This window comes from Vulpes lagopus, chromosome 21, assembly GCF_018345385.1.
Source record: "Vulpes lagopus strain Blue_001 chromosome 21, ASM1834538v1, whole genome shotgun sequence".
NCBI lineage: Eukaryota > Metazoa > Chordata > Mammalia > Carnivora > Canidae > Vulpes > Vulpes lagopus.
Genome location: NC_054844.1, coordinates 7,429,358 through 7,451,011, shown reverse-complemented (window position 1 = coordinate 7,451,011; position 21,654 = coordinate 7,429,358). Strand labels below are relative to the sequence as shown.

The following is a 21,654-nucleotide window of genomic DNA, read 5'->3' as shown; positions in this document are numbered from 1 at the left end:
CCTATGTGATATGACTGTCTGGCTCCATCTAGAGCCACTTTTGCCTTCACCCACCCAACTCTAGTCTAGACTTGTAATCTCTTAACTCCTCTAATGTCCCAAGGTCCTAGGGACTTTTACACTAGCTGATCCCTCTGGAACATTCTTCCTCTTGATCTTCCTATGATTGGTTCCTTCTGTGTATTCAGCTCAGATGTTACCTCCTCAAAACGACTTCCATGACCACTCAATCTAAAGTAGCTACATAGTGACTCTCACTTTCCCTGTTTCAGTTTTCAGCATAATACTTATTCTTGCTGATTTATTTTGATCATCTGCCTCATCTATTGAGAGTAGGAGTGTGCCTTTATTGTTTGTTTAGCTTTGTATCTTTGATACCTAGAACAATGTTTAGTACATAGTAGGTGCATAGCAGGTAAATATTGGAAATTTGATGAATGCATGATACCTCAATGCCTGAGCTCTTTATACCTTTCCAGCTGTTGGTAACCACAGGCTCACTGAATCATGTTTCTCCACAGATCACTTAGAACTGTGCTGTCCAGTACAGTAGCCACTAGCCATATGTAGCTATTTAAATATAAAATTAAGTTAAATTTAAAATTCAGTTTCTCCAGGGGCACCTGGGTAATGCAATTGGTTGAGCAACCAACTCTTGGTTTCTGTTCAGGTCATGATCTCAGGGTCCCAGGATAGAGCCCTGCATCCCAGTTCTGGGCTGAGTGGCGTCTGCTTGAGACTCTCTCCCTCTTGCTCTGTCCCCCTCCTGTTCTGTGAGTGTGTGTGTCTCTCTCTCAAATAAATATTTAAAAAATAAAATTCTGTTCCTCCATTGCCCTAATCACATGTCAAGTGCTCACTAGCCACATGGGGGCTAGCAGCCACCATATTGGACAGCACAGATAATAATTTTTATCATTACAGGAAGTTCTTGTTGGACAATGCTGATGGAGCTTTTACAAATGGACTAGTCCCAAATGGAGCCTTTAAGCCTTGAGTATAACAATAATTGCCTTTTGAAGTCTTGTTGCTCCAGAAAGGCTTCTGCACAAATTGCCCTATTTGACTGGACAAGTTTCTTTATCAAACAGGTGTTTCCAGGTCAGTTCATAATTTGAGGATCTCAGAAGTATACTACTTGGAACAAATAAAGCTTTTCATGATAAGCACATAAAAATGAACAGAGGGCAGCCCAGGTGGCTCAGCAGTTTAGTGCAGCCTTCAGCCCAGGGCCTGATCCTGGAGACCCGGGATCGAGTCCCATGTCAGGCTCCCTGCATGGAGCCTACTTCTCCCTCTGCCTGTGTCTCTGCCTCTCTCTCTGTGTGTGTGTCTCTCATGAATAAATAAATAAAAATCTTTTTAAAAAGTGAACAGATACCTAGAAGAAGATCTAACACGGAACTATATAACTCTGTGCTGAGCAGAAGCATGGATGGGGGATGTGTTGATACTGGGTTGGGGGAGGTGAAAGGTTTGTAGTCCTAGATATTAAACTAAATTAACTCTAAGGTATAATGCCTTTAAGGTGAACTGTTATGTCAGAAATTTAAATATAATTATAAGGTTATGAGGAACATAAAACAGACCAATATTAGGGCCCAGTTTATTAATGAGAATCTGAGATGAAATATTAGCAAACAGGATCCCAGAGGTACATTAAAAGAAAAATACAAGATAAAGTGTGGGTTTTTCCAGAATAGTAAAGATAGTTTAGTATTAGGAAACTGATTTAGATAATTCATCAGGTTGATAGATTTAAGGAGAAAAGTAGTGCAATCAACTCTGCAAAGGCTTCAATGACATTTGTTTACTTCTCATAAAAATTCAATATCCATTCTTAATTTAAAACCTCGGTGAAACAGTAAGTGATGGATATTTTCTTAGCATAATAAAATAAACATATATATTACAATCCTTGCTGAATGGGGAAATACTAAAAGTATTCCCATTAAAATCAGGATCAAGACAGTAATGTTCATTAATGCTATGACCATTTAACATTGTTCAGAAGGTACTAGGCAATGTATTTAGACAAGATTAAAATGTATTAGATATATAAAAACTAGGCAGTAGAGATTAATTTCATAGGATTTAAAGATGATAATCTAAAAGAATCAACTATTAAAGATGATAAGAGAATTCAGTAGATAGCCAGGTAAAAAAAATTAAGTCAGAAAAGATCCTGTTTCTGTAGCATTTACAAAGATAAAACACCTAGGAATGACCTTAACAAGAAATACTCAAGATCTATACATATTTTTTAAATTAAACATTAAAACACTACTGAGACACACAAAAGGAATCAATACACAGAAAGTCATCATGTTCTTGAAAGGAAGGCTCGCATGAGGAAGATGTTAGCTCTCTGTGAATAATCTATAAATCTGGTGCAATCTCAATATGAATACCAATAGAAGTTTTTTTGGGGGGAAGGGTATTAAAGATGCTGATCTTAAAGTTCATTTGGAAAAAGAAATAAGAAAACATAGTTAGAGGGATCCCTGGGTGGCGCAGCGGTTTGGCGCCTGCCTTTGGCCCAGGGCTCGATCCTCGAGACCCGGGATCGAATCCCACGTCAGGCTCCCAGTGCATGGAGCCTGCTTCTCCCTCTGCCTGTGTCTCTGCCTCTCTCTCTCTCTCTCTCTCTGTGTGTGTGTGTGACTATCATAAATAAATTAAAAAAAAATTAAAAAAAAATTTAAAGAAAACATAGTTAGAGATGAATGGGAGAATGAGGTAATTGGGCGATGGGCACTAAGGAGGGCATGTGATGTGATGAGCACTGGGTGCTATATGCAACTGATGAATTATTGAAAATTACATCTGAAATTTATGATGTACTATATGCTGGCAAATTGAACTTAAAAAAAAAGAAATTCTGGAAACATTCTGGAAAAGGAGATAAAAAGGACCTCTAATAGATATTAAAATATAAAGCTAAATTAATTGAAAAACTGTGGGTGCTGGCAGGTAAAAAAGACAGATCATAAGAGGAGACCTGAAAATCCAGAAGTAAATTCAAGTTCTTACACGTATTTGGTTTATGAAAATGGCAGTGTTTCCAATTAATGAAGAAAAAAACCCATTGTTTAATAGATGATTTCAGGGGTAGCAAGATAACATGTGGAAATTATCCAATAGAAAAATGATAAGGAGGGCAGCCCCGGTGGCACAGCGGTTTGGTGCCGCCTGCAGCCCGGGGTGTGATCCTGGAGACCCGGAATCGAGTCCCATTTCAGGCTGCCTGCATGGAGCCTGCTTCTCCCTCTGCCTGTTGTCTCTACCTCTCTCTCAATCTGTGTCTCTCATGAATAAATACATAAAATCTTAAAAAAAATTATAAGGGAGATGAACAGACAGTGGAGATTAAACTACAAATGACTCTTTAACATAATGAAAATGTATACTCATAATAAGATGAAAAAGTTCAGTCACAATAAGAAATGCAAATAAAAATTACACTGATACAACCTTTTTCACCTTTCAGATTAGCAAAACTCAAAATGTTTGATAACACACCAAAGTTGGTGTTTGCATACGGAAGTGGACACTCTTAAAAAATAGGGATCCCTGAGTGGCTCAATGGTTTAGCGCCTCCCTTCAGCCCAGGGTGTGATCCTGGAGACCCAGGATCAAGTCCCACGTCGGGCTCCCTGCATGGAGCCTGCTTCTCCCTCTGCCTGTGTTTCTGCCTCTGTCTCTCACTCTCTATGTCTCTCATGAATAAGTAAAAAAAAAAAAAAAAAAAAAAAGCTTTAAAAAAATAGCTAATGTTCAGTCTCTATGGAGGGCAATTTGGCAATATTTACCAAAACAAAATATACCTACATTTTGACCCTTTATTTTATTTTATTTTATTTTATTTTATTTTATTTTATTTTATTTTATTTATTTTATGATATTATTTATTTATTCATGAGAGACACAGAGAGAGAGAGAGAGGCAGAGACACAGGCAAAGGGAGGAGAAGCAGGCTCCATGCAGGGAGCCCGATGCGGGACTCTATCCCAGAACCCTGGGATCACATCCTGAGCTGAAGGCAGCTGCTCAACTGCTGAGCCACCCAGGTGTCCCATTGACTCCCAATTTTCTTTCTAGCAATTTTAAAAAAGATTTTTATGTATTTATTTGAGAGAGAGAGAGAACGAGTCAGGGGGAGGGGTAGAGGGAGAAAGAGAAGCAGATTCCCTGCTGAGCAGAGTGTCTGCCACCAAAGTGGGGCTCAATCCCAGGACCTGGAGATCATGACCTGAGCTGAAAGCAGACACTTCATTGACTGAGCCACCCAGGCGCCTCTCTAGCAAATGTTTTTTTTTAAGATTTTGTTTATTTATTCATGAGAGATACAGAGAGACAGGCAGAGACAGAGGCAGAGAGAGAGGCAGAGTGAGAGAGGTAGGCTCCATGCAGGGAGCCTGACGTGGGTCTCAATCCTGGGTCTCCAGGATCACACCCTGGGCTGAAGGCAGGCGCCAAACCGCTGAGCCACTGAGGCGTCCCTCTAGCAACTTTTTTGATAGCACTACTCCCACATGTACAAAACGACATATATTATTATTGTGGAACTTTTTTTAAAAAAGAGATTTATTTATTTATTTATTTATTTATTTATTTATTTATTTGAGAGAGAGAGAATGCATGCAAGTTGGGGAGGGCCAGAGGAAGAGGGAGAAAGAATCTCAAGCAGACTCTCTGCTGAGCATAGAGCCCAACTCAAGGTTGTATCTCACAATCCTGAGATCATAACCTGAGCTGAAACAAGAGTTGGACACTCAACCAACTGAACCACCCAGTCACCCCTGGAATTGGTTTTAGTGGTAAAGGTTGGAAATTAATTAAAAAGCCTCAAAGGGATCTAGTTTAATGGGGCAGCCATGTAATGGGATACTATACAGATGCAGATACACAAATTAAGGAGGGAGCTTTTTGATACTGGTATGGAATTATGGCCAAGGTATTTTGATAAATGAAAAAGGCAAGGGGAAGGATATACAGAGAATGTGCTGCCATTTGTGGAAAAAAAGGAGGAATATATATATATATATTTGTAGTATTTGTATATATTTGTCAATGACTTCTGGAAAAGCATCAGAAACAGTAACATTGATTGCTTCCAGGGAGGGTACTTTAGTGGTTGAGTGTCAGGAGTGGAAGAGAAACATTTCACCATTTACTCTTTGATATTTTCTGAATTTTGAGCCATATGAATAAATTACCCACCCAAAGAAAGAAAATGAAGTTAAAACTAAAAGAGAAAAAGAAAACTTACACTGATTTACATAAAAAAAAAGAATGTCTCATGAACCATATTCTTTTTTTTCTTCCAGGACCTCCATCCTCAGAGGATTGGCTTTTTATCTCTGTGGCCCCTTCTCATGATAGCAAGATGGCTGCCACAGCTCAAGCATCATTTCTTAGCTTCCTTACTGGCTTCCCTGCACCTATGCTGTCATTGGTTGGACTCAGTGTTGGCTTTGTCCTCCATGTGATATAGGAGTGGCGTTCTCAAAGATAACATATGGGGGGTTCGCTGGATTCGACTTAATTGTCCCATTATCAGCTACTCTTGTATCTGGTTCTTTCTTTCAAGATTTTATTTATTTATTCATGAGAGATACAGAGAGAGAGAGAGGCAGAGACACAGGCAGAGGGAGAAGCGGGCTCCATGCAGGAAGTCTGATGTGGGACTCAGTCCTGGGTCCCCAGGATCACGCCCTGGGTGGAAGGCAGGCGCTAAACCACTGAGCCACTCAGGTATCCCGTTTCTTTTGAAGACAACAATCAAGGGAGTGCCTGGGTGGCTTAGTCGGTTTAGCATCTGATTCTTGGGTCTCAGGACCCCGACTCAATCGCAGGACTGCAGCTCCATCCCAGGACCCTGGGATCCTGACCTGAGCAAAGGCAGATGCTTAACTGATTGAGCCACCCAGACACCCCAGGGCTTACTTCTTAATTAAAGGAGTTTGGATCTAATACTCTCATGGTCAGCCTTAAATAACCCAACCACTCAATGGATCGGACGGCTCCTGCAGCATGTGTTTTATAGCCACACCATCTTGATGAGCCCCAGTGACAGAGTTCTTAACATCAGACCCAGATGGTGGCCTTTTATGGAAGGAGAAGGCGGCTGTCTGTGGCCTTGCTCACAATCCTTCACGTTCAGGGTGTCTCTACCAGGCGGCGAGGCTGATAAATTCTGAGGCCCAAACATTTCCTAATCCTAATCAAAGAGCTTGAGAAGATTTAAAGTTCTTTCTCTGGGAAAAAAAAAAAAAAAGACAAAAAACAAGTAAACAAGTAAAAATCATAGGTGCCCCTTCTTAGTTGAAGGAGATCGGCCTGGATCGCTTCACTGTCTGAATGTGAGTGTGATCTCTCATATTTTATGTCTGAAGTGCACATCTTTCCCTTTGATCAGCCTTGTGGAAAGAGCATGCTTTCACTTTGCATTGTGGTTGGCGGTGTGAGAGTTGGCCACGACTGAATGCCCACAGGACATGAAGAAGTCTGATTATTTGAGAAAACCAGCCCTTTTTGTTGTTGCTGTTGTTTTTACCTGTTCAGAGTTCTGTAAGGGTGTGGTGTGTGAAGTTTTTATCTAAGAGGCCTCTGGAGCCTGACGGACTGGGTGCCAATCCAGCTTTGCCATTGGCAGCTGAACTGGGCAAGTCACTTGCCCTCTCTGTGGCTCAGTTTCCCCATTTGTTCAACAAGAATAGTAAAAGTCTCTATCCCAGGGAGATGTGGTAAGGATTGCCTAGGTTAATATTGCAAAGGCTTTAGAACACTGGCTGTTACTTTGTCAGCCCTGGAATAGTGTTTTTATGTGAATCCGTAGAAAATAAGTGATCTAGGTCTTATCTCCTCTTTATTTGCATGTGGTTACAATTTATAAATACACTTGCTGTTTTCCTCCCCCTCCAAAACTCTCCCTTCTCCCTAGTAACTGTATCCAAATCCCCAATGTTTAATGACTCCTTTTCTTGTCTGGGAGGAGAGGGGAGGGGTGGTCCTCCACGTAACTCTGTCTTCATGCAAGGGTCTACTTCAGTCCATGTGAAGTGTGGGCTCTCAAAGGGCCTCTGAAGCTGGGGGATGAACACCACGAGTCTGCTGCAGGTCCCACTGATGTCCTTGCAAGTGACCACGTGGCTGGCATCCTTCTGCGCCACACTGAGAGTTCAGAGTGTCATGATGGGCAGCAGTTAGCATCATATGTCCTGTCCGTGCTGGAAGCTGAGCTGCCACAGCCCCAGCGGGCAGAAGGGTCTGCAATGAAGTCTCAGGCCTGCTCAGATGGTGGCAAGAGTCTGGTAGCAGGTACATGTCCAGCTAGTGGCCAGCCCTGCTCTCGGAGACGCGTCTGAGGCCTGGCCCCTTGGGGTCTGCCTCTCAGGGGCCCTGCCCAGGCCCTCTGTCAATCCCATGTGGGTAGGGCAGCCTCAGGGGTAAGGTGTTCTCGCACCTGCCTTCTCCTGGCTTTTCCCAGACACTAAGAGGCATGGGTGTCAAGTTGGGTCCTTGTCCCTGTTAGAGGGCATGGCACCCCAGGGTCTCTGTTTCAGCCAGATGCCAAGCTTTGCCATCCTCCTGGTAGGGTGTAGAGAGCCCAGGAGGACCAGGGGCACCCTCTTCAGGGGTGGGGTATGGAGGCTCTGGGGAAGCAGGGGGGTCTCCAGGGCCTCGTGCTCCCCCCAGTACTGGCCCATTGTAGATGTAGATGTTGCCAGTCACAGTCACAGACCCGCCGGTGACGTGAATGCCATTGGTACCTGTGGGAGGGAGGCAGAGTGAGAGGGGCTGATGGTGTTTAGTCTTACTCTCTTTAAGTCTTCTCATTTCTGTCTGGCTCACATTCTTCTCCTGCCCACTGTCCCTCCCTTCCCACCTTTCCTTCCCTGCCCCCACTTCTCCCTGCCACCTGCCCTAGGCTTACCGTGGGCCACCTGGCCTTGTTCTGGGAACTCAGGCTCCAGCTCTCTGGCCTGGCTGAGAGGACTCTGCTGCTGTAGCATCTCTTCCTCCAGACTTGGGGGTGCTGGGAGTCTGGCTGAGGCTGAGGCCAAGTCTCCAGAGAAGGGTAGAAGAGGCTTTACCAGGTCCGGGAAATGTGGGTTGACCCTAGGAGGCTCCCAGCTTCCGTCAGCAGTATTTGATTCCTCTCCCTATAGGAGAAAGGCAGAGAACCAACCAATGATGTGGGCCTCAGACCCCCGTCTTTCTTTAATCCCCACACCCCACTCCATGCTTAGGCAACTGTTCTCCTCTATTCCACTTTGTGCTCCCTGCCACAGGGCCTTTGCACTCGATGTCCCTCCTCCCGACACTTTCCCCTAGATATTGTGATGGTTGGCTCCCTTATTTCTTCAGCTCTCTGCTCAAATATTAGTTCATCAGAGAGGCCCTCTCTGCCCACTCTAAGAAAAATATACCCCCACCTGTTGCCACTGTCCCCCTACCGTGTTTTATTAGCCACTATCACCCCCTGATTCATTTAACTTTATTCTTGCTCCCCTGGCCTATAACTCTGGGAGGGCAGGTACTTTGTTTCACTCACTGCTATATCCATGGTGCCCAGAATGGTGCCTGGCACATGGTAGGCTCAATCAATCATTAGTTGAATGGATGCTGAAGCCTGCACACTCTTATCCTGCCTACCCCACCCTGTTCACTTATGCCTGCCCGCCCCTCCTTATGCCTCCTCAGCCTTCCCTGTTACCTCTGGACGCCTTTTGAGCAGGGATCCTGTAATAGAAAATGAAATGAGGGTCAGGCCTCCAGTAGGCCTGGGCCGCTGCTGGGGCTTTCACCCTTCACACCCTGCTGTGGCGTTTGCCCCCCACCCTGGGTTCCCAGAAGGAACGAGCTATCATTGTCCTTATTTCCAGCCTCCAAAAGAGGGACGGGGTGGACAGAATATCCGTGCTGGGGGCGAGCATCTCGAGTCTTCGGGATGTGGATGGGCCGAAGAGTTGGCACTGGGGAAGCTGACTGTTCCTCCCACCCCAAACTCCCTCCTTCATTCAGGTGGGGACAGCCAGCTGGCCAGGCCCACTGCCCTGCTGGTACCCAGCTCCTTCCTACCCAGCTTCCTGCAGAGGGAGGGGTGGTTCTTCCAGGTGCAGGCCAGGACCGTGGTGAGGAAGAGGAAAGAGGCCAGTGGCAGCAGGATAGCCAGCACCATCACAGTTCCTGGGGGGATAGAAGACAGGAGAGCCATGGTGACATGGGGTGGGAGGTGCAGAGGCAGGAGGGAAGCTAAGGACCAGCTTTCTAGTTCTCTGGGTGACCGAGAGAAAAGGGCAGCACAGCTTTTCCCATCTAGACCCACTGTGGTTCCTAAAGGCAGTTAGAGAAGCTGCCCTTGGGTTACAGAGAAGAGGAGCCAAGTTGGACTTGGGGAGGACCTCCTGGCAGCCAGCAGAAACTCTGTCATGGATGGAGGTTTTTTGGGGGTGGTTCTGGTGGCCTGTGGGTGAGAACAGGAGTGTGCACAGGTGGTTTTCCAGGGCTGGAAGAGGGTTGCTGGGGTGGGTGGTGGGGCAGGAATGCTGGGGCTTGGGTTTGTAAGCAGACTCAGCACAGGGACAGGTTTCTGTGGAAATGACCATCTTAGAGAGAGGCCACTGTAGGAGCTGGGATTGCCCCTCTGTCTCTGTGGGGGTGTTAATGGGGGTGGGGGAGGAGGGGCTGCAAGGTCTCCACCCTCTTGCTCAGGGCAGGTTCCGGGGCAGGGAGTTGGAAGGGAGGCTGGGAGTTGGGGTTCTCAGGTTCTGGTATGTAGCAGTGGATAATTCCTGTCTGTCTGCCTTTCTTTTAAAGATTTAATTTATTTATTCATAAGAGACAGAGAGAGAGGCAGAGACATAGGCAGAGGGAGAAGCAGGCTCTCTGAAGGGAGCCTGATGTGGGACTCCATCCCAGGGCCCTGGGATCATGACCTGAGCCAAAGGCAGATGCTCAACCACGGAGCCACCCTGAAGCCCTAATTCCTGTCTTTCATAGCAGAGTCTACAGCACCCATTAAGTGTGTCTAGGCAAAGTCAGGAACACTTGGACATGTGTATATTGGGAGCTTGTCCTTCCTGATCCACCTAAATCTGGGGCCTGAGGGAGAGCAGAGTGGGAGGCATGGGAAAAAACTGGACCTGGAGTCAGAGACATCTGGGTCCTGGCCCAAGTGGATGACTATGTAAGTCATTCTACCTCTTGGAGCATCAATTTATTCAAAAATAAAATGAAGGGGTGAGGTACATATGATCTAAAATTCCAGCTCCAGAGTGCCAATTGTATTTGATACATCATTAAAAAGTAACAAAAGGACATGGAAAAAGATTTGATATATTTGAATGAAAAATCAAGTTACAAAATATTCAAATGACTCCACTTCTGGAAAAACAATTAGATGTATAGACATACATAGAAAAATGTCTGGAGGATATATTAAAAAATATTAAGAGTTGGATAATGGTAAGTGATGATCCTGTGGATGATTTTTAGTTTTGTTTCTCTGACTTTTCTTTTTTCTTTTTTTTCTCTTTTAAAGATCTTTATTATTATAAGAGAGAGAGAGAGTGAGCGAGTGCCAGCAAGAGACTAAGAGAGAGCATGAGCATGGGGGTGGGGGTGGGGTTGCAGAGGGAGAAGCAGGCTCCCCACTGAGCTCGGGGCTGGATCCCAAGACTCCAGGATCCTGACCTGAGCCTAAGCCAAAGGCAGACGATTAACCAGCTGAGCCACCCAAGCTCCCCATGAATTTTCTAATTTTCTAGAGGTGTGCGTGCTTTCTGGCATGGGGTCTGGAATAAGAAAGAACTGAGAAGAGATCTTCATAATACCAGTTACCATGTGGGTGATCTGGGGCAAGTCACATAAACTCTGCTGAGCCTCCTCCCCTCAGTGAGGATAATAATAGAACTACAGTTGACCCTTGAACAACATGGGGGTTAGGAGCACTGACCCGCGTGCAGTTGAAAATCCATGTATAACTATTGATTCCCAAAAAGTCTTAACAGCAAATAGTCTACTGTTGGCCATAAGCCCTACCAGTAACATGGTTGAGTAGCACATATTTTGTATGTCATGTATTTGTATACTGTGTTAAAGTGAGAGCAAAGAAAATGTTATTAAGAAAATCATAAGAGAAAATATATTTATAGAACTGTGCTGTATTTATTGAAAAAAAGCCACATGTAAGTGGGCCCGCGCAGTTAAAGCCAGTATTGTCCAAGGGTCAGTTGTACTTTCTAGGGTCATTAAGCAAGATTAAATGAGTTAGTGATTGTCAAGTGCTGGCAGAGTGCCTGACACACTAACTCTCACTACATGAAAGCTATTATTATAAATATTTGGTAATTTAAAAAAGGTAATAAACTTTCTCCCAACAAATAATGTTCACAGTCATTAGAAATATCCCTTAATCATCTGTTAGGCTAGGAAACCAGTAACTTCACAGAAAGAAAAAAACAAAACAAAACAAGAGTCAAATGTGGGATGAACTCTCTCATAATGAAAGTGTGTAATCTAATAAAGAGATTTTCAGGGACACCTGGGTAGCTCAGTGGTTGAGCGTCTGCCTTCAGCTAAGGGCGTGATTCTGAGTCTGGGGATTGAGTCTCACATCGGGCTCCCCATGGGGAGCCTGCTTCTCCCTCTGCCTATGTCTCTGGCTCTCTATCACTCATGAATAAATAAATAAAATCTTTAAAAAAAGGAGAGAGAGAGGGAGAGATTTTCAGTCTAGTAAAGTAGATTATATGATAGGGGCATGTCCAAAATGATGACAATGATGTCAGTTACAATCACATATCAGTGTAGGAGTGGTCCTTGGCATGATATTATATGCAACTTACAAGTTATAATACATAACTTAAAAAGAGCGTATGTATTTGTGTATATTAAGCTGGCCTCGGGATACTCCGAGTTTTCTTTAGGGAACTTCTCTGCTTGCCCCAATTCTGAGGGAGAAGGATTCATCTTTTCCCCATTTTCTTAGATGGGAGGAATTAAGGCATCTTCCCACAGTCCTCCCACCCACCCCCTCCTTGTGCTCCTCAGGCCCAGGCCCCTCACCTGGCGTCTCAGAGTGCTCTAGTGGATTTCTGCAGCTGGTATCAGACTTGGCAGTGCCTGGAACTGCCTCCACCAGGCCCTGCTCTTCACACCTGTGGAGGATAGAGAGGCCCGACTCAGGTGCACACAGGGCTGGAAGTGGCAAGGCGAGCCCTTGGATGGTGAGTATAGCTGGGGCGGGGGGTGGTCAGCATCTGGGACTTCTGGGGTGGTAGGGGTACGGGGCGGGGGCACACTCACCTTGTGTGGGGCTGGCAGCGGGCCCTGGGGGAGGAGGTATTCTGGAAATGCCCTGCTTTGCAGGGAACACAGTTACTGTTAGCCACCCCGACTTCATCTGGCAAGAGAAAAACAAGGGCCAGCCAGGGTGAGTGGCCAAGGGGAGTCTCTCCATGAGTTTCCTTTGCTCCCACTGGAGGGCCCCTTCCTGCCTGCCTACCTCATTCTGGTCTCCCTCTTGCCCAAGGGGCCTCCCCAGAGCTGAGAGAAAGCTCCTGAGGCATCTGTTCCCAGTTCCAAGTCTCTGCACACCCCTGCTGTGAGCCTTTCGCGGGAGTGGGCAGTGAGAGGGGGGGCTCTATATACCAATGAGAACTACCTTGGGGCACCCCACAGACCCAGCACTATGCACCCTGCCCCCTTCAGGATCACGGGGACCCAGCGTCCTCCCTGCCCTCTGGCCACAGGGACCTCTGACCTGTCAGCTCAGCTTCGGTGCCAGGTGGGCAGTCAGAGAGTGGCTCGCAGTGTACACACTCAGTGTCCCAGTGTACGCAGAACATTCCCGGCTGGCAGCGGCACTGGGTTTTCTGTCTGCTGGTGCAAGGCACGGTCTCCTCAAAGCCCAGCACTGGTGGGGAGACAGGAGAGCTCAGCGGAGGGGCTGCATGCCAGGAGATCCCAGCCTCCCCAGGCACAATGCCACTCACTCTGGTCACAGGGGCGGCACAGCTGGCAGATGGAGAGATGGTTCCAGTGCTCGTTGTAGGAATTTTCGGGGCACATGGCACACACTGTGTCCTGGCTGCGGCTGCATTCCACTGAGACGTGTGTGCCTAGAACGTGAGTGGGGCAGCTGGAGTGTCAGGGGAGCAGGGTCCCCCTCGCCTCTGCTGCCTGCTGGGGGACCCTGTCCTCTCGACAACCGCACATGAAGGATGGCCAGCTGGTTTTCCTGGGAGATGGTGTCTGCCTTCCCTCCAAGGGAGAGAGGTGGGCCGGAGTCCCCTGCAACTCATCTCCCATCCCCGGCTTCCTCTGGCCCTTGCCTCTCACCTGGGGGGCAGCGGGAGCAGCAGACCTGATGCTTGGGCTCGTAGTATTCCTTCTCCCGGTCCTGGCAGGTTTGGTTCTCCGTGTGGTAGGGGAGCTCCTTCGAGGGGAGATGAGGAGCAGGGGCGGATTGTTCAGGGGTCAGCTGGGGAGGGCAGAGGGACTAGAGGGAGGGCTGCCCAGACCCCTCCGCCCCTCCCCAGCCGGCCGCCACCCACCTGCATGGGCCCCTCCCTTACCAGTCGGGCCTGGGATGCTGCCAGGAGACCGCAGAGGCCCACGATGAGTGGCCCCCAGGCCAGGCCGCAGGGGGAGGCGGCCCATGGCAGGCGCATGGCGGCCAGTCGGCCAGTCGGCCAGACGGGTGGAGGCCTGGGAGGAAGGTGGGAGGCCTGCAAGTCCTGGGCAGCGGTGGCAGCAACCTCTGAGCCCAGGGCCTGGGACGGGGCTCAGGCTGACGTGCCCCCGGGGGCCCAGCGGCCGGGCCTGGCCTGGCCTCCAGGGCTCCAGCGCCAGGCTCAGGAAGTGGGAGTGGAGCGAGCCGGCCTTCGGGGCGGGGACAGGGAGCTCTGGGAGCAGAGGCAGCTGTCGCAATCACAATCGGGGAAGAGGAACAGGCTTGGCTGCCCCGATGCAGGGCGGGAGGGGGCGGCCGGGAAAGCACGTGAGGGCAGCAGGGCCGGAACCGGGCCTCCTCCCTTCTTCGGAAGTCTGGCCCGGAGGGGAGGACCACGGAGCCAGGCTAGGTGGGGAGGGGGCAGCGGAGCCAGTGGGCAAGGCTCAGATGAGCCCTGGAGAGCAGGTCAGAGCTGACTTGGAACAGAGACAGACGGACAAAGCTGTGTCCAGCTGGGTGCCAGATCTGAAAGTGGAAGGGCCTGTGACCCACGGACACAGAGAGTGCGGGGCCCGCAGAGGACCACAGCCAGCCAGCCACGCAGCATCTAGGAAACAGAAGTCCCAAGCTGGCATCCGTCTGGACTCCTGGGGGTTCCTGCCCTGTTGTGTGCTTTTTAAAGATAAGCTACAAAGGAATAACAAGTCAGCCGGCCCTCCCCATCCTTGACCCATCCTGGTGCACACATTAGGGGGCACAGGTCACCTACAAGACACTGCAGAGAGGGCGGCGGCCCCTGATCCCCAGTGCTTAGATGACAGAGAGGAAGGGTAGACCCAGTTCCCGAAGACCAGTAGGGGTGGCTGCGGGGAGCTGGGCAGCCACAGCCCTCCTTCCCAGCTTCCTCACCCAGGAGCCTCTGAATCCCTCTGAACTGGAGGAGGCTGAGATCCCTCCCATCTAGCCCCCTCCCCTCAAGGATGAGAAGACAGAGGCTGAGGGGGCCACATAGAGGAGACCGGGATTCCAGGGGGACTTGGCCTTGTCCCTGCCCCCTTTCTTCCCATCATTTCCTTGCAACCCATGAACAGCACCCTCCATGTCCCCTTATGCCAGGCTCTCCAGTCCTCAAGATTCTGTGCTCTTGGCTAGCTCCCATCTGTCCTGGAGGTCCACCAGGGCTCCGAGAAGCACCCCCACCCCAGGCCACACAGCCACCCACCCCAACCCCCAATGCAGTCTGTGACCTATTGTTTTTTGCCTCCCTCCCCACCAGGCTGGGAGCTCTGCAATGACCTGGACTGAATCCTTAAGTCTGGGTCCCTATGCTTAGCCCAGTCTGGCCCATTCCAAGTGTCCAGTACATAGTTATGGAGTAAATGGTGATGCCTTGTCCACGTCACATAGTCGATGTATGTGGAACCAGCCTAGACTCCAGAGTTCCTGATTCCCAGGTCCTGAGCTCATTCCGGCAATCATGCTGCCTCCTCTTCTGTACTCATCCTTTCAGGAGTTGGTTGGTCTGACTGGCTGGACAGCCTCTTGGTGGAGGAGCTGGGAAGTCCTAGTGTAGGAGGGTGTCTGGGGAGGAGGCTCACAACAGAGTGAAGGGCCTCCCTGAGTTTAGGCCTTTTGCTGTCCTCCCCTGGTACAGATCTGTATTGTACTGTAGTCAGATCTGTAGTCTGCGGGCCAGTGTTTATATGAGTGGTCCAGGGCTGCCCAGAAAGGGACGAAATTTCAGAGCTGCAATGCACCACTCAGGGCTCCTGCTCTTTCCGGGTCAAGGGAATTGGGGGCTGGGATTGGACTCACCACTGAGCCCTTCAGTGCATGAAGGTGTATGTGTGTGTGTAGGGTCCCTAGAACCTCTTTTCTCTTTTTATTATTTTTTATTTTAAAAATATTTTATTTATTTATTCATGACAGAGGCAGAGACACAGGGCACTCCCTGAGGAGAGCCTGATGAGGAACTCGATCCAGAACCCTGGGATCATGACCTGAGCCAAAGGCAGATGCTCAGCCCCTGAGTCACCCAGGTGCCCCTCTTTTTACTTTTTATTACGGAAATTTTCACGTAACATATACCTACACAGAAGGGAAGAAAATAACATTGTGAACTGTAGCTTCGGCTCATGGCCAGTCTTCTCTCTTCCATACAGCCCTCCTCTGTTCTTCTAATCTTTCTTTAATTCTTTGGAAGGAGACCCCAGACATGTATCATTTTCATTTGAAAATATTGCAGGATTTTATTAAAATGCTAGGAACTCCAGTTTTTTTTAAATTGAGGTATAACTTACAAATAATGAAATGCATAAAGTATGCTAATCTTATATACACAGATTGGTGAATTTTCACTTTTGTAAGTTCTTGCGTATCTCCCTAGAACACTTCTTGCACTTCAAAAGGTTCCTGCTTCACAGGTAAGCACTATCTCAGGTCTTTTTTAAGCCCAGGTGGCTGAACTCCTTCCTGCTGCCAGTCTTATGCTGTCAGTTCACCTTCAAGGACTCTCTGGATCCTAAAGAAGAGTCTTAAGATGTGGACTTTAATCCCCTCTCTGGGCCTCTTTTCTTCTTCTTCTTTCTTCTTCTTCTTCTTTCTTCTTTTTCTTCTTCTCCTCCTCCTCCTCTCCTTCTCCTTCTCCTTCTCCTTCTCCTTCTTCTTCTTCTTCTTCCTTCTTCTTTGCCAGTCACCTACTGGTTTGCTTGCACATCTGTTCTGTTCTGGATCACTATTGGGAACTACATTTCCCAGATTCCCTTTTCCTCCAGCTTCTGGGTAGGTTCAGCCAATAGGAAGACCCAGGTTCTTTCTCCCCTTTCTTTTTGCTATGGGACATGGGACATCACCTGTGGTTGGTTGTGCTTCTTCCTTCTTTCCTTTCATAATCCTGTCTCCTCTCAGGGAGCCCCCACTGTTGACTTCCCTTTGAATGGCTCAGGAGGCCTCTGGGTCTATAAGGCTACATGACCCTGCTGGCTTTCCAGCCCTAGAGATAGGATGGACTGGCCTCCTGCTTTGTAGCTTTCTGGGTTGTCTTGCTGTCCCCCGTTGGCTTCTTATCTTCTTCATCACCTGTGTACCAATTCCCTGGGCTAAATTTCTTCCATTTGAAAGACTTGGAGTGTTTCTTGTTTCTAAGCTGGACCATTATTGATAAAGCTTACCAATAAGTAGTTATTATGCCTACCCAATCTCCTCCAGAGGATAAAGGAAACTCACAGGCAGATCCATGAATTCTTTATGGGCAGGGCATTGTCTTGGTTTCTTTCCTTTGTGTTCTTTGCCAGCTTCCTTCAAGTTTTACTGATTTCCATTGGGCAGTACCAGGTGTGGACTAGTGTACCCCATAGATTCCCAGAATGTTTGGGAGTGGGGCTCTTCTCCCAGGCCTACTTTCAAGGGTAGTGGTGAGAGATTTTTCTTCCCAGAGGTCCAGGAAGAATCTCAAAAAGGGGTTGGTGGGAATGGATTCTTTTAGATACTCTCTCTGTTTCCTCTTCCCCACACTGCTCTTAGCCACCTGGTGTCCTTAAAAAGGGCTTGGGAAACACTGAGAGACTTATCATGGGTGAGGGCCTTCCTTCCCCAGTGTGTTGGCATTTTCACTGGTGACCATCCTTTCCAATAATCCCAAGAATTATTGGTAGAGAAATCGGGTCTTGACCCAAAGGAATAAACTTCTTCTTCTTTTTTTTAAGATTTTATTTATTTATTCATGAGAGACACAGAGAGAGAGGCAGGGACATAGGTAGAGGGAGAAGCAGGTTCCACGCAGGAAGCCTGATGTGGGACTTGATCCTGGGACTCCAGGATCGTGCCCTGAGCCAAAGGCAGATGCTCAACTGCTGAGCCACCCAGGTGTCCCAAGGGGTGAACTTCTAATGGTGAACTTCTAAGTCTCCTGCCAGGAGACTGGAGTAGGAGTGGCAAGGAGGAATTTTCTGGTGCATCCTTTTAGGTTAAGGACACCATATTAAGTCTAGATAGAAGGATCCCTGTTTTCCACGGTGTCAGTCCAGTGTTGAGAGGCTAATTAGCTCTAAGTAGTGAGAATAAAGAGTTGCATTTAATTGAGTGACTCATTTTTTTATGCTAGAAAGAATAGAGACTGAAATGCAAAAAGTGAAGGAAATGTAGATAAATTAATAGATTACAAATTAATGAGTTGTCAGCGGAAATCAGGATGTTGGATGGAGATGCTTTCTCATAGCCACATCATTCTCTGCCAAAGATAAACTTTGAGTCTGAAGATGTTAATTTTGCTGTCTTCTGCAGAGTAGGTCAACAAACAGTGACCACTGGACAGTGGGCCACCAAGATGAATAAGACTAGCACCTGTTCTCAGAGAACTCAAAGTAAGGCCTGTGCATATGCACGCACATGGATACACACAGGTACACACACACACACACACACACACACACACACACACATGCCAGGATAATAATAGTATACAGTGATAAGTGCCACCATAGAATTCTCAACAAGGCTTTCTGGGAGTGGAAGAGCATTATTTCCATCATGTCCTGTTCCCCAGAGAGCAAGGAGCAGGAAGACCCTTCCAACTTACAACCCTCATCCCTTTGCAGACCCTCTGTTTTTCTTCTCTCCCTGTTGCCTTTGCACATTTTATGGCAACCCCACAGGGTCAGGGGATGGCTAGTGCTAGGAGGGAAGAAACAGGGAGAGGCTAGGGGAACTTCCAAAACAAGTACAGCAAGGCCCTAGGTCCCCCATGGAACAAGACTCCACTTCTCTGGAAGTCAGGGGAGCAGCTCTGAGTGTGGAAAAAGAAGAGGCTCAGCTCTTCATTGGGCCTCACTACTAACTCCTTGTTGTCTGTGGGCAAGGCACTTTGCTTCTCCAGGCCTTGGCTCCCTCCTGTGTTAAGTCAACTGGAAGGGGCCTGTAGGACCATCTGGGCTGGCTCACCTTTCCTCCCCGCTGCCATTTTCACTTTTTAGATGAGAATATGGGGGCCCTGAGAGATAAAGTTGCTTTTTCAAAGTCACATAGTTTAGGGGTGCCTGGGTGACTCAGTATGTTAAGCATCTGCCTTCAGCTCAGGTCATGATCCTAGGGTCCTGGGATCCTGCTTTATGCTCTCCCTGCCACTCCCCCTGCTTGTGCTCTCTCTCTGTCAAATAAATACATAAAATCTTTAAAAGAAGAAAACCACAACAAAGTCTCATAATTTAAAGGCAAAAATGGGAGTTAAAGAATACCTATGTCATGGTCCCACTTATGAAAAAAAGTATAAGTTTAAAGAAATACATATAGGTCTATAAAAGCACACAAAATATCCAGATGGACATACAGATTATGACGGCTCTCCTTGGGCCGAGGGGTGGGTAAGAAATGGGACAAAGGGGAGCTTTTGTTGGTCTGTATATTTCTGTATTGTTGGAAAGTTGCATCGTGACAACAATGTATTTGGGCATGATTTCTGCACTTTCAAAGATACTATTTAAAATGGAGCCATGAAAAATAAAATAAATAAAATAAAATAAAATAAAATAAAATAAAATAAAATAAAATAAAATAAAATAGGGATCCCTGGGTGGCGCAGCGGTTCTGCGCCTGCCTTTGGCCCAGGGCGCGATCCTGGAGACCCGGGATCGAATCCCACATCGGGCTCCCGGTGCATGGAGCCTGCTTCTCCCTCTGCCTATGTCTCTGCCTCTCTCTCTCTCTCTGTGACTATCATAAATAAACAATAAAAAAATAATAATAAAATAAAATAAAATAAAATAAAATAAAATAAAATGGAGCCATGACCGAAGCAGAAGAGCAAGTCTTAGATTTCTATGTTCCTCACAACAACAAACTCGATCTGGCCCATTCCAGATCTAGAAGGACACTTCCTGTAAGCATGCGTTACCTTCCTGTACCTTGACAGCAGTTATAGGGACACCACACGCTCAAGCTCAGCCCAGACCAGGCCTTGCAATTCTTCTTACAGAGCCTTTGAGATTAAGACTGTGTGCTGTGCTTTAAGCTATGGTTGGATTTCAGACACCAGCTAGCTAATACAGAAGACAGGGCAGTGCCTCTGTGAACCTTTCAGATGAAAGGAGCAGGGTGTCATATACCCTATTTGTAGGTAGGATGGTTCCTTGTTTAGGGACCTGGTTCCAGGGAGAATGGAGGTTCTAGGAGTGTCTGGGTCCCATGGGAATGTGAGGGGACGGTGTCAAGAGATTTTCAGAGTCAGGGAGATAACCCAGGACCCAGATTGCTAATGAGCCCATGGACTCTGTGTGTGAACCTCCCTAGCTTTCAAAACCAGGTGCAAGGGGGCTCCAACTCCCCGTGAGTCTCTGGCTGGTTCATCATGGGAAATAAATGGCAAATGCCCTCAGTAGACAACCCCAAAGGAGAAGAATTATGATTTTGTGTTTCACTTAGCTTCTATTTTGTTTGAAAACTGGTTTCTTTTGTGGAGGGTCAGTTTCTTCATCTAGAAAATGAAGGAAAACCCAGGCTTTCCCTTTCTAGGAGGGGTGTCCGCAGCAGGGATCAAAGGAAGGGAGGGGACCCGATTTGGAATCCTGGTTGACAGCAGCTCTCACTTTAAGAGGCCACAAGAGACCTCTGGCCTCAAGGGGAAGCTCCATAACCTGGCTGCACCCCCAATTTGGAAGTACCCTGCTTCCTTCTTATTTGCCTGGCACACTCTTTGGCGTTCCTCAAGAGGCAGCTGCGATGTTACCTCCTCCAGGAAGTCTTTCTGAGTCTCAGGGTGAGTGCCTCTCCCCTCTCCCAGCCAACCAGGGGTTCTCTCAGTACTTAGTTCTTATCTCTGCCACTAGAGTCCTAATCTTATGTTGCCTGCCTATCTTCTTCCACTGAGTCTTCATCAGTGCTCTGGCAGGGCCTGTATCTGCATGTCCCAGGACTGCTCCTCCTGGGAGGCACTGGAAGCTGGAAGCCAGGAAGCGCCTGTGGTGGGTGGGTGGGTGTGGGGGGCCACCCGTGGTGGACACCACCTCCCTCCTGTGAGGCTCAGGGCCTGGGTTGTATGGCTGTGCCTCCTTGGGATATGTCTCTGGGCTTTCTCCCTGACCCTTCCCTTTCTGTGTCCTCACTGCTTACACTTCACTCTTTATCCTCTTGCTGGATTAAGTCTGGAGCAGAGATTTTGGAGGAGAAACACAGCCCCTACCAGTGAGCTTTTTCCTTCCTTCCAGGGCTGGTGTAGCCTTGAACTGTGCCTTCTCCCTCCCTGACACCCATGCTGCCCACATCCCTCCCTGTTCCCTCAGGGCCTGCTGTCCCTAATGCTCCTTGGGCTCCATCCAGGTCTGTGCCCAAGTGCCCTGCCTGGCCCCTGTGCTGCCTCTCAGTGACCACATTCCTGCAACCCCGTGACCACAATAGGGGACATTACACATTCCTGGCCTGGCAGCCTATGGTGTGGTATAAAAAAGAACAGAATGTCCCAGGGCCCCGCCCAAGCTTCAGCTTCACCTGCACCTTCGTCCCTCCCTGGCCTGGGCAAGGTAGAGAGTGGGAGTGGGGAGTCAGGAGGGCAGAGGATGGAGCAGGGAGGGTGGGCTGAGGGGCGCTCTGTACTCCAGAGCCCAGTGGGGCCAGGAGGTATTCCCAGTTTATTGAGCAGGGAGGAGGCTTGCAGATACCCCTTCTTCTTCTACAAGACCTGGGGGTGAGGCTGACCCTCGGGTGCCTTTGGAAGGAGTCCTCAGGGAGGGGCCCCAGCTCCTGGAAGCCCACTTGGGGCTTCTTCCTCCTTGATCTCCTGCCAGGGAGGGGAGAGTCCCTTCAGGGCTGGCTCCCTCCACTTCAAAGGCCTGGTCCCCACCCCTCTGCCCCTCCAGCAACTCTGCCCTCCCCTCCCAGGCCTCCATCCTGTCCTCCTCTCCCTTTATCTGCCTTCCCTGTTCTCCTGGTCTCCCCCCAATCTTAGTCCCTCTCATTTGGGCTCTGTTTCTTTGTTTTAGGCT

The 21,654-nt window shown here is 48.1% G+C and overlaps 1 protein-coding gene across 1 annotated transcript; it reads right to left on the bottom strand.

The window, feature by feature from the left end:
- Positions 1-6,854: 6,854 nt before the first annotated feature.
- On the bottom strand, positions 6,855-13,937 carry LTBR (lymphotoxin beta receptor). The gene is made up of 10 exons (XM_041736148.1): positions 13,587-13,937; positions 13,351-13,447; positions 13,005-13,130; positions 12,773-12,925; positions 12,316-12,412; positions 12,076-12,167; positions 9,088-9,195; positions 8,723-8,748; positions 7,940-8,168; positions 6,855-7,775 (listed from the first exon to the last, which is right to left on the bottom strand). The coding sequence occupies exons 1-10, from the start codon at positions 13,680-13,682 to the stop codon at positions 7,534-7,536; spliced, it is 1,266 nt and encodes a 421-aa protein (XP_041592082.1). The 5' UTR covers positions 13,683-13,937; the 3' UTR covers positions 6,855-7,533.
- Positions 13,938-21,654: the final 7,717 nt, after the last annotated feature.